Genomic DNA, 13,132 nt, shown 5'->3' with positions numbered 1-13,132 from the left:
ATATATACAATTAAATAGTTTAAATATTAAGATTGTACTATTTATATTACTATTATTATTATGCGTGTACTTATTTTCATTATTGTAAATGTAATATTCACAATTATTTATCAAGAAACTTCCTAGATTTTTATCAAAAAAATTGTGCTCAAAAGATTTCTAAAACAATGATCTAAAATATATCATTTAAATTTCATTGCATACTTATAAATATTATGTTTTTTAATTTAATTTTTGCCAATATACGAGATAGATCTCATATATTCTTATAAAATGAATACTTCTTGCAGTCTTATGATTTTATATTGTATGTATTATCTAAAAGATGCAATAAACAATTTCATGATTATATATACAAAGTGCTTAAAAATTGTAGGTTTACTTAAAATAAATTATAAGGATATTTATAAAGAAATTACAACAAAATCAACAATTTTTTTTCAATAAAATAAAACTTAATAATCTATCTTAAAAGAAAAAATAAAGATATAAAAAAATAATATATTTTATTCATAGCAATAGTATTAAATAATTAATTTTTAAAATATCTCTCTATTTTTAGATTTTTCTGAATATTCATATTTTCTTTTATTTGGATTGAATAATAATTCATATTTACAAATCCTATAATTAAATAAACAATGTGTTTTTTAATATATTCGTTTTATATCTAAACATTTTTTAGTATAGATATTTATTTTGTTATACCTACAATTTTGAAACAGTTTGTACATAACTAACAAAATTTAATGAATAAAATTGAAAGTGAAAGAAGCGATAATTCTCTCATATTTAAATATGAATGATATTTTGCTATTATATTATCATGAATATAGATTAATAAAAAATTATTATTGCATATAAATGATGAATCTTTCAATTGACATAGGTAATCAAAATTACAGACATATCATCATCCATATGTGTAAAAATCAAATATGATTAAAGTTCATTTATAAATTTTACAAAAAAACAACATAGACTTTACTGGAATGTTATGTTTGTTTTCATATCAAATCAAATGATTATTTGATCTTTTATATATTTTTACTCTTTTTTATACATTATTATTGTCGTTTCTGAAATTTATAAATGAACAAATTGATAAGTCATTGCAGCACACATTCATATTGTAGAAATTTCTATCTATGAAACTATATATTATAATAAAAGGACATTGATGATCAATCACTTCTTTCTTCTTGTACGCACATGAATAATTTAGCACAAATCATATTGAAATTATCTGCAAAAAATAAACCATTAATTTTATAAATATATATAATTTTATAATATAAAAATAAATTATTAATTATATAAATATTTTACATTTTATATTCATAAATTAAATATTTACTTATTATTTATATATACTTATTAAATATATTCTATTTAAATACGTTTCTTTTTAATTAAAAATTTACAGATTTAATTGTAATAACATTATATATAAATTCAAATATTTTAATTGAATTTTAATTTTCATTGAAAAAATTATTTTATATTGATTTTTCATATTTTATGATAAATAATTTTTTACATTTATTTATTACAAAAATTATACATAATTAAACTAACAATTTTAATAACTGAAAATAAATGTAAGAGTTTAAAAATTATAATTATAATAAGTACTTACGAGACGATTGTATAAGCCACTTAGGTTTCTTTTCCCAATAAATAAAGATCAAATACATTGGAATGCCAGATAAAATGATTATCACTCCTACACCAACTTCCCATGGTGAAACATAGCATGGAAATATTACTAAGAAAGCACAAATGATGAAAAATATAATTGGTAATAAAATTGACACCTAAAACAAAATCATAAACAAATTTTATATATATTACTTTCTTGTTTTTAAAGATGACAATTCTTTTTTTTTCAATTATTTAATTTCAAATATTAATTTATTAATATTAATTATTCATTATATTTTCAAAAATTATATTATCGTAATAATATTACATTCCTTGTTTTTTTATTTTTTTCTGTGATTTTCCTTATCAAAGATAAAGAGATATTATTTGGTAACATATAAAGAATATAAAATTTAATAAAAGTATATCATTATGTTATCAAAAAAACGTCAAAGTATCGTATTGATTTTATTATCAGATCAATAGTTTTCACAATCTAGAAAAAAATCATCTGAAATATTTCTTCCCAAAATAGGAATAATATTGTTTTGACATGTAATATATATACGTCGTTTTTTTTATATATATTAAAAATATTAAAAAAATAAATAAATAAATAAATAAAACTTTAAAAATATCACTATCAACATCACTATTCTTTTTCGAAGAAAACATTGCATTTGTGCATTTAATATAACAATATTTTAATATAATATTCAATTTATATATATATATATATTGTACCGATCTTCTTACACATCTAAAGTTTTATTTCATTATATAATATATCCTTTAATTATTATCTATACTTCACTATAACACAATTACAATACACGGATAAAAACTATTAATAGAAAAAAAAAAAAAAAAAAAAAAAAGAAAGAAAGAAAGAAAATTTGTGAACTTTTTCATGTACCTTTATCGGCCGTACGCGATTGGGACTTTTGTAACGAAGCCAGAGGAGACCAGACACCGAGAGTGTGGTGAATAGTGCTTCAACGAAGCTAACATAATAGATTAGCACATAGACATCCTCTATGATCAGAAGTGCCAGGGTGATAATGCACTAGAAACGGAAATTATAGTTTAACGCTTGAGTTATAGTTGGAGCACAACAGTGAGAAAAAAATTAAACTTTTATATTTTATTGTGCCTTAATTGCAATTATCCATTTCAATCTCTTATTTAAATTTTTATATTGTATTTTTTACAAAAAAAAAAAAAGAAGAAGATAATAATAAATATATTCTAAAGAAAATAATAAAAAAATAATATTATTAATAATATAATATATTACTTGTAATTAATGATAATATTTTTTTCATAGTTATTAAAAGATAGTTGTTTATAAATGTTTAATTGGAAGAAAAATTTTTTCAAAACTTTTCAAAATTTCAATAATCGAATTAATCCTTAATTTGTAATATATGATCAAAGAAACAATTAAACGAAATGAAAAATTGATTATTGCAATTAATATTCATGAATTAAAATGGGAACAATTTTATAAATCATTAAACAAATACAAAATATTTTTAGAATCAGGTTAATTAAAAATACTATCGTAAATATTGTTTTAATTTGTCACTCGATAATACTGTCTCAATCTTTTTCTTTTTATGATTGTATTGAATATAATCACTTCAAATATCAGGAAAAGAATCAATTCGTAATATTATAGGTAAATACTCGAAATAAAAGTATTATCGCGCGTGTTGACATACATATATATCAAAAACAATTTTATCTTTTTATCTTACATATTTCTAATAGGGACTTTTTTTTTTTAACATTTTCTTTGTTTACAAAATCACTAAACTAATTTAACCAAATCATGTATATATATATATATATATTTGTTTTTCTATGATCGATTTATTTGATATATTTATTTAAGAAAAAAAATTATAATTGTAACGTGATTTATCAAATTAAAATACATTTATATAAAAATAAAAGATACTCACAAGAAAGATAAGCGAAGGCGTGGGTGTTAAGTTTTGAACATTAATAAGGGCAATGGCGGCGGGCAAATGTCCATTACGAGCTCCTACGAAAAACAATCGTGATGATGCGAAAATTGCTCCGTTCAACGCCCCGAAGGTTGAACAAGCCACGAATACTGGCATTATCCAAGACATCACGCCTAACAGCTTATCGCTGAAAGTCTACAAAAGATTATAGATTAATAAATTTATAAAATTGCTTCTGGTATTTTTTAAAATAACATTATTCGAAATAACATAGAAATATTCGAAATTTTTAAATTTCAAAAAATTTCGAGTTGATATGACTCGTGAAATATTCGAGAATATGGAAAATAATAAACAGAATAATAAAATCAGAAAATTATATTTTGTTTTCTGCATTTTAGAAATAAATTAATTCAAGTTTTTTGATTATTTTTCATATAGTTCAATTGCAGTGTAGTAAAACTGTTCTATTACATAATGTAATTTATTTCTTGCATTCCTTCATTGAATCAAGCATTATTTCTTTTATAGCAAACATATATTAACTTTTACTTATCTAAAAAATTTGATAAGTAACCAGCTTTATCGTCGTACAATCATAAATTAGATAAATTTACATTTATTTAACTGGTTTTTCCTCTGAAATCGATTACATTTGTACAAATATAATTAATAATTAGGATGAAAAGTAAAAAATAATAAGAGTAATAAACAACAGATAGTGAAAAGGATTTTATATTTTTGAAAAATGAACAACTTACGACAGCGACAGCATTCGATGCCAGAATTTCATCTTGCGTTAACACCACAAAGTAAGCAATATTCGCCAGAACATAAATTATAGTTACCAATGGTAACGATATGCAAATCGCTTTTGGAAGATTTCTGTAAGAATGACAATTAATCAAGATGATAATATGAGTGTAATATAATTTTTTTATAAAAATGAAGCAAACATTTTATATTTGAAAAATATAAATTTTGCGAAAAAGATCAAAACAACAAAAATCATAAAAATTCTTTAACATAATAATCTCATTTATATTTTAAATATAAACATAATGCGTTTTTACTTCTTTACTATTTTAAATATAGCTCTTTAAATATAGCTCTTTGAATTCTTGGAAAAAAAAAACTTTGTTTGCAATAATATTACAAAATTCAATTTTTTCTTCTTTTGTTTATTTCATTAGGCAAAAAAGCGTGTTATGAATTTGCATTTATCAGTCATGATCTACTGTCAATATAATTCTTACAATGTTATATTTACGTTTATTCTATATATATATATACAATCTTTATTCTATTTGCTTATAAATATATAGTACGTATATAAAAACATGATAATATTTATGTGGAAATTTTGAAAAATATTTATTTGACTTCTTAATATGTATACTCACAATGAAGAATACTCTACTCTATTTCTATTAAAACTCTAGTATTTGCTACAAATTATGAATTTGAATTTAATGTATCTTTTAATAAAATTCTTAATCTGATAGCATTTGTTCATATTTTCTGTGTTATATAAATTAATTATAAAATTAGTATAATATTATTATTTTGTATTATTTTAATAATATAAATATATTTTACATAATATTATATAAAAAAATAATTAATTTATATATTAAGGATTATAATAAAAGTTGGATAATTTTTCATAAATTGATATTTAATCCTAATATAATTCGATTGAAATTTTGAATTTTCCTCGTATTTTACCGAAAAGATTGTGCGAAGAAAAAGAAAGAGATCGAAATAAATATTGTTTGTTTTGTGATGTGTCATGAAAAATCTCTTTTCAATAGTGGGAATGAATAGGGGGAATTTATACCCATAAATATCCAATTTATTCTTTTTTCAATTTTCGAACAAATATAATGCCTAAAATTATATTTGTTTTAAATTATTATTGATTTGCTGTTGCTAAAAGTATTCACTAATCAATATATCTAAAGATAAAACGAATTATTCAATTTAAAATATAATTTAAATTATTAATAATTAAATTATTATAAAAAATTATAATAATTTAATTATTAATAATTTAAATCATCTGTATTACTAATGCATAATGTACAATAATATGTATAATTAATTAATTATAATATATATAATACAATTAAAATCAAAATTTTAATAAAAATAAATTACTTGTAAGGATCTTTTAATTCCTCGGTAACAAAATTCAGATAATTCCATCCAGAATATGAGAATAAGCCTGAATAAATGGCTAAGGCAATGTAACCAGGTTGTGTATTCGTTCCATTCATTGGATGTCGAAAATTTTCTGTGTGACCCATGCAAAGCCACCAAAATCCAGCGACCATTATGATCAATAAGGCAAAAATTTTGGTCCCAGTGAATATGTCTTGCACCCTAGTTGCCCATTTCACATTATAGCAATTGATGGCAGTTAATAAACCTGTGAATAATAATATTACTTTGAGTTTGAATATGGGACAATTATTACAATTCTATCTTTTATGGAATATTAATTTTACATATTAAATTACTATGCATCTTGAATATTATAAAAAATTTTATAATATAAATAAATTCAAAAATGTTGATAATAATTGATAATAATGATCGTTATCGATCGTTACCACTCTATGGATAATTAAAAAATTTTTTCTCTATTAAAGCAAAATTTTCAAATCGATAATTATATATTAATATATATTAAATTTACTCTCTTATAAAATTGAAAATTTTCACTTTCGAAAAAATTCGTTTCATGATTGAAAGGAAAAAAAAAAAAATTATTATACATGAAAAATAAAATATGTTCTTACACGTAATAACAGCAGCAAGTAATCGTACTGCTGCATACGGAGGAATACAACCGTGCCAAACTGGTTGTAAGATGTATTGTGCAAATGTTAAAGCTGTAATAGCGTTTCCTGTCGGTACAAGAATGAACAATGCTACCCAGAGATACAGAAACGCCGGTAACGGTCCAAAAGCATCGCTAATGTACGCATAATCACCACCAGATTTTGGGATCATAGTACCTGAAAAGTAACGTAATTCTTTTTTAAACGAATTAAAAATTTTTTTTAAAAAATTAAACATTTGTTTCTATACGAGTTTTATACGAGTTTTTAGTTTTTAAGGTTAGGTTACAGTTTACAAATAATTACAGTTTCTGAAAAAACTTCATTCCTCGAAAATATTATTCATTCGAATATTTTCTTAATATTGTTTTATCTATAGAAGTTATTTAAAATTATGAATAAAATTATATATTTAAATTTTATTCGAACAAGCTTGTGTTAGGTTAACTTAATGTTGATTCCTGGAATTTAAGGTTGATGAACTTTTATCAATCATAAAATTAATACAAAAGATATGAAGTATATATGATTAATAATGATAATAATGAATTAATAATGACAAAAAATTTCTTTTCGAAGAAAGATAATATTTACGAAAAATAATAAAACAAAGAATAATATATCGAATAAAATTGTGACATCAAATATAGAAATAAAAGTAATGAAAATGTATAAATAGTTTGTAAATATAAATATAAAATGAACGAAGGATCAAAAGAATAAATATATAATTAAATTATTTCTAAAGAAATTGAATTATTTAATTTTCAGATTCTTCTTCTTAATTCTTCTAACTCGAAATTCTGTATTTTATAAAACTTTTTATTCTTATTAATAACGATCCATGTGAATTTAACTGTGCATTAATAGAATAAAGTTTTATAACATTGCCCATCCGTTTAAATCTCGTTATAAGCCAATTTATGAATAATCATGATAAATTTAATCTATAGCGAACTATAGCATACTGTAATAATCTATAGTATGTCAACTAAATTCATCCATCTGAATAGTATGATATTTGGAACTCATTCACTTTTCAATGAGATGAAACGTATTACGTTAAATGCCATTGAACGCTCGCAATTACGATTCGCTTTGAACATCGTTCAATTTTGAAGGTATATATAATAGATTATATTTAGATAATAAAATTTACAATATATCGTAAATATTTTTAAATTATTAAAATAAACGTGATTAATTGCAAAAAAAAAAAAAATCGAAAATTCTTAATTCTTAATTCTCAACAAGTTTATATCGAATTAGAAATTTTAAACAGACGACATTCAACGAAATCAGTTCCATTAGGTTACAATTAATCGCATCAGTAACTTAATAAAGTATCATTGACCTTTTTTACAGAGTTCAGGGATCAAGTGAAATTGGTCGCGTGCCATGACACATTTCAATCATGTTATTTTCAACAACTGACTCATGCATTTCTGCATATCAACAAGAACACGAACCAATAATATTTGTTTAAACATTGTTTCGATTTAATATTTTTAATGACAGGAGGATAAATATCATATATCATATATTATCAGCAATTACAGTTTGTAATAATTACTTTTTTTTCTTTCTTTCTGAACTTTTGTTCAGTTCTCAGAAAAACTTAAATCTTCGTTATTTTCGAAATAAATGGGACGATTCATCGCGAAAATTTGACCAATCAGATCACTTTAATTTCCAGATATAATAAAATATAAAATCGATCTAAAACTAAAAAATTATTTCTTTCTGCTTTGAATCATTTATATCTTATAAAGAGAAACTGTACATTTTCACGAAAGTAATTTTATTTAACAAAAACGAGCCATAACCGAAATATTTATTAGATCGTTTCATATTTTAGAAGGATTTAAGAAAATTATTTGCAATACTTTTTGTCTACTATTAAACTAAACTAAATTAAAAATAATGCAACGTTAAATTGAACAATTTAATAACATTTAGAAAATTATTTTTATTCAACAATTTACTGTAATTTCAATATTTCACTGTATACGTTGTGATAACATTTGAGCGTGAAAAATATTTAAATATTTTCAATATCATATTTTACAATATCTATGAATGTAACAAGACTGCCATGCCAGATAATTTTCAAATAAGTCGGACAATGTAGAGACACGTAAGTATATATTTGCTATAGTTACACATAGTTATTTGAAGATAGTCTGGCATGCCTTGTATTTTCTCCTGTTTTTAAGCAACGTGAAAAGATCGGGATGATAATGAACTTTGTTGACGAGATGATAAAACTGCATCAACATTGATTTTCACAAATAACAAATTATCGCTTCACTTTGACTGAATTGAAATTATATAAGCTTTCTTCTTTTAACATTCACGTCTATACTTTATTTATTATTTATATATTAAAAAAATAATAAGAAAAAGTTTCGATTTAATTTTTAATCCCTTTAATATTAATAATTCTTTAATGATGGAATTTTTCCTCATTGAATTGAATTAAATTTTACGGTATTTTGATCATAGATCACGCATCGTAGAGCGATGAACCAAAAGCATAATTAGAACGACCGTAATTGATAAAACGGTTAGAAACTGATAATAATAACTGCACCACGTGTTCTGCACTTCCATGATCATAATAAAATAATCCTCTCGAAGCTTCAAGAAACAAAGGTCAACAGATTATTTTTTTGGAACGATTATATATTTTCTAGAAAAGACAAAAATCTTTTTATTCCATTAGAGAATAAACAATAAATATTTTTCAATTTCATAATGTTTACAATTTTATACAATTTTACAATTACACAATAATTACAATTTTCACATTATTCTTTAATTCTCCCTTGAAATTTATGTACAACCAATGTTTCATTTAATTATCTCATAAAACATTAAAAATAATGTATGTTTATGTATACTTATTAATATGTATATGTATAGTATATGTATAAGTAAAGATAATCAAACAATCATTTTTATGTGATAACTATTTGTACACTATTATTTAAATGTTTCATTTTTATCACAATTGCTTGAAAAATCATCTTACTAAATATATAGGTTATACTTATATAAAATACATAAGAGTTGAGAAATTGACATAGTACATATTTTAATTCGATACCTAACATTTAATCCATTTATTCGGATTATAGTTTTCGTTAAACGGTTTCTCTCATTACATAGCAATCTTTATAAATTGCTTACATAACATATTATAATATGTATCATATTGTGTGTTATATTTCATTTTTTGACACTGATAATAGCTAATAATTTTATATTATATTTTAAAATATTATTCTGAATTAAAATTGTCTATTTATCTTAAAAAATGATTTCTAATTTTATTTAATTTATTTCTCTACATTAGATATATAATTTCGAATATTCTCTATATATTTAAATCTATTTCTATGATTTTATATCAATGATTTGGCAAAATATTGTTATTTACATAAAAACAATTGAATCTGATAAATCTTTATAAAGATTTATTAAATGTAAAAGATAAATTAAAAATTAAAATTAAATCAATAATATAAAATTCTCTATAATTTTTAATTCTTAAAATTATCAATTCTGTAAATTTTATTAAATGCATATAACGTCATAGAACGTCAATAAGATATTCAATACATAAAAAGATAAAAAATGTTGTACTTTTTGTATATTGATGTTTTTTTAATAAATGAAACACTTCAAAGTTTATCTATGTACATTAATTACAAACAAAATGCAATGCGATACTTGAAATATACAGGAGCTCGATATTTAGCATAATAATTTTGAATATTTGTATTATTTAAACTATTTTATGTAATATATTACATGTAAATATGTAATGTTTAAATTATTATTAGAATAAATAATTTTAGATCTAATGGATAATTGAGATTAATAATAAAATATGAAAATATTACAGACACAAATAAATATAATATCTACATTGTACTTATATTAATTTAAATTTAATTATTTAATTTATAGATTTATTTTATTAAAAATTGTATTTCGTTATAAATTAAAATTCAATCTAATTAATCTTAATTTAATCATTTTTTGCTAATTAACAATTGGAGCAAATTATAAATGTCTTAAAGTAGTACCTACTACTTTCTAAGTCGATTGGCTCGAGCAGAAGGTGATGCAAGAGTCGAAAGATCTGTCTACAGACGCATAAAATTGCGAACGCATAAATAAAAATATGAAGACAATGATAAACTATACATTTTCCAGATAATATTCATTATTTGTTTTTTAAGAAAAGCTATAAGATAAATATTTATATATAAAATGAAAGAACACTTTAGAACAAAACAAACTTTAGAAAATATCGATAAGTCAATTTTTTATATTTTTTATTAGATTATTCGCGTAATCTAATTTACGTAATTTATGTTACGCGTAATTTAATTCACAATTGATATAAATAATATTATAACACATAGTTTATTCTGATATCATAAATTTCATATACTTTATTTTTTTAATTTACCAGTTCCATTTTTTCAAAATGATTTTCTTTTATATTTCTCAATGAATAAATTCGTTTCTTTTATACAAATTATATTTTCATTGGAAAAAAAACATAATTTGTATATAATTTATTTTTTCTGCATATGTAATTCATTGATCAATCGTGATTTTATATTTAAGACGATTCTGTATATGTAAAGAACGCATATACAATCGACTGTGTGGAAATTTTAAATTAGAATTAATGATATTTGTAAAAATATCTAATCGATTTTTAGTACTTACCTAGTTCGGCATAGCATAATGCACCGATCAGGGACAAAACACCAGAAAAAATCCAAACGATTAAAGCTTGGCCAACACTACCGCTATTCTCTAATACACCCTTTGGCGAAACAAAAATTCCGGCACCGACGATGATGCCGACGATAATTGCCACACCGTCTAATAGACCGAGTTCTTTTTTAAGTTTCACTGCTTTGTTGTCACTGTTGACGGTTTTCGCGGTCTTCAAGACCTGTTTCTCGGCCGGGGCAACTTTGTCCGGCATCGTGCTTTCTTTCTTATTTCCGAAATTATTATTCGTCAGACACTTTCTTGTTAACAGCCGAAAAAGTACTGAACAGTACGAGCATACCGAGAACGATACACGCCTGATGCACGTGTGAAAACGGCAAAGAGGGAAGAAACACACGCACACAGATAATCACCGGCTCTGACCGCGTGGCGTTCACTCAACGGATACACGTGCGCGACTGCAGTTTTGTCTGCAATAGCGAGAGTGGCGCCGCCTGTCGACGATCATCATTTCCACAATTGATACACGCAACTTGCCCGTTACATTTTCACGTATCGTCCCGTTTGATTGAATTTACAATCAGCTGACTTATTTCTATCGAAGCGCGGGAACTTGCATGACGTATGCATGATGATTTGTTATTCTCTTCCTCTCTCTCTCTCTTTCTTTCTCTCTTTCTCTCTCTTTAAGTGACTATAGTTTCAACACTTTATTATAATTTAATATCGATTTCAATCTTTCAAATAATTTCGTTACAATTTATAACTGTTGAATGTTGTATTACGTATAATAAAGATTAATTATAATTTAATATTAATTATATACGTATAATTGAAACATTATATCAAATTGATATATGTATATTTATATTATCGGTATTTTCGTTATAAAATTATTGTATATGTTAGATTCATATATTACAATTCTACAAAACATTAAAATCTGTAATAAAATGAGGCATACTACTGATATATATATATCACAGTTTTTCATAGTTATATAACTAAGCGTTTACGCGAATGAATTTTTATAAATATGAAAATTCACAGTGCATTACATTGTGTGAAATGTAGCGCAATTATGCAATCACTACGAACACGTTTAAAAATCCAGATTCAATCACGAATGATATTTTCATCAAGTTACTTTGTTTTGGCAAGATTTGTTTTAAATTCGCGTATCAGGATCACAGGAAAGTATTGAAAAGAAATACGAATTCCGTTTAACACAACAGCACGGCGTGTTAATGTCATCCATACCGTATGCCATATGTTAATGTATCATGTCGAAACCCTCGAAACGAGACATTGCATTAGCGTCGGCTCTGCTTAAAAAATAAAATATAAATATACGAATCATTGTAATATAATTCGAATGTATATAAATATTGATATGAATATTTGATAATCTTTAAAGTATGATTATCAAGAAAAATAATTGAATATTATTTTTATAATATTATACGAGAAATTCATAATTATATATATTCTTAAAAAATTTTTTTTCAGAATTTGTAAATTATTTATTTATATCGAATTAATTTGAATAAAAATTAGGAATGTTTAATACTTGTATTTATATGATATGCAGGATAAGAATGATATTTTATCATAAATAAATTTTGTCTACACCAGTGTTCATATCCGTTGCGACAATATCGTGCACTTCCCTTCATTTTTCTTTGTATTGATGAAATATGAAATTTGTAATGCATATCTGGAATTAATTTCTTATTTTTGATATAAAAATTGGAGAATAATTTTTTTTTTATTTAAAAACTCAGTTTTTTATAAAATTTATGTTACTTTATAAAAAAAGAATATATCCTGTTTTTATAATTATTTTTATATGTAAAAAATATTATTGACATTAATTATTGACATTTATATTAATTTGGATTATTTGCA

At 23.0% G+C, this 13,132-nt stretch overlaps 1 protein-coding gene across 1 annotated transcript; it reads right to left on the bottom strand.

The window, feature by feature from the left end:
* Window positions 1-851: 851 nt before the first annotated feature.
* On the bottom strand, window positions 852-11,857 carry LOC411935 (large neutral amino acids transporter small subunit 2). Its single transcript, XM_395404.7, has 8 exons — window positions 11,213-11,857; window positions 6,422-6,640; window positions 5,778-6,048; window positions 4,379-4,502; window positions 3,612-3,812; window positions 2,561-2,710; window positions 1,640-1,817; window positions 852-1,246 (listed from the first exon to the last, which is right to left on the bottom strand). The coding sequence occupies exons 1-8, from the start codon at window positions 11,475-11,477 to the stop codon at window positions 1,185-1,187; spliced, it is 1,470 nt and encodes a 489-aa protein (XP_395404.2). The 5' UTR covers window positions 11,478-11,857; the 3' UTR covers window positions 852-1,184.
* Window positions 11,858-13,132: the final 1,275 nt, after the last annotated feature.

The sequence above is a fragment of the Apis mellifera genome, linkage group LG6 (genome assembly GCF_003254395.2).
Source record: "Apis mellifera strain DH4 linkage group LG6, Amel_HAv3.1, whole genome shotgun sequence".
Lineage (NCBI taxonomy): Eukaryota > Metazoa > Arthropoda > Insecta > Hymenoptera > Apidae > Apis > Apis mellifera.
Note: the sequence above shows the minus strand (reverse complement) of the source record. Positions and strands in the feature narration are given on the sequence as shown.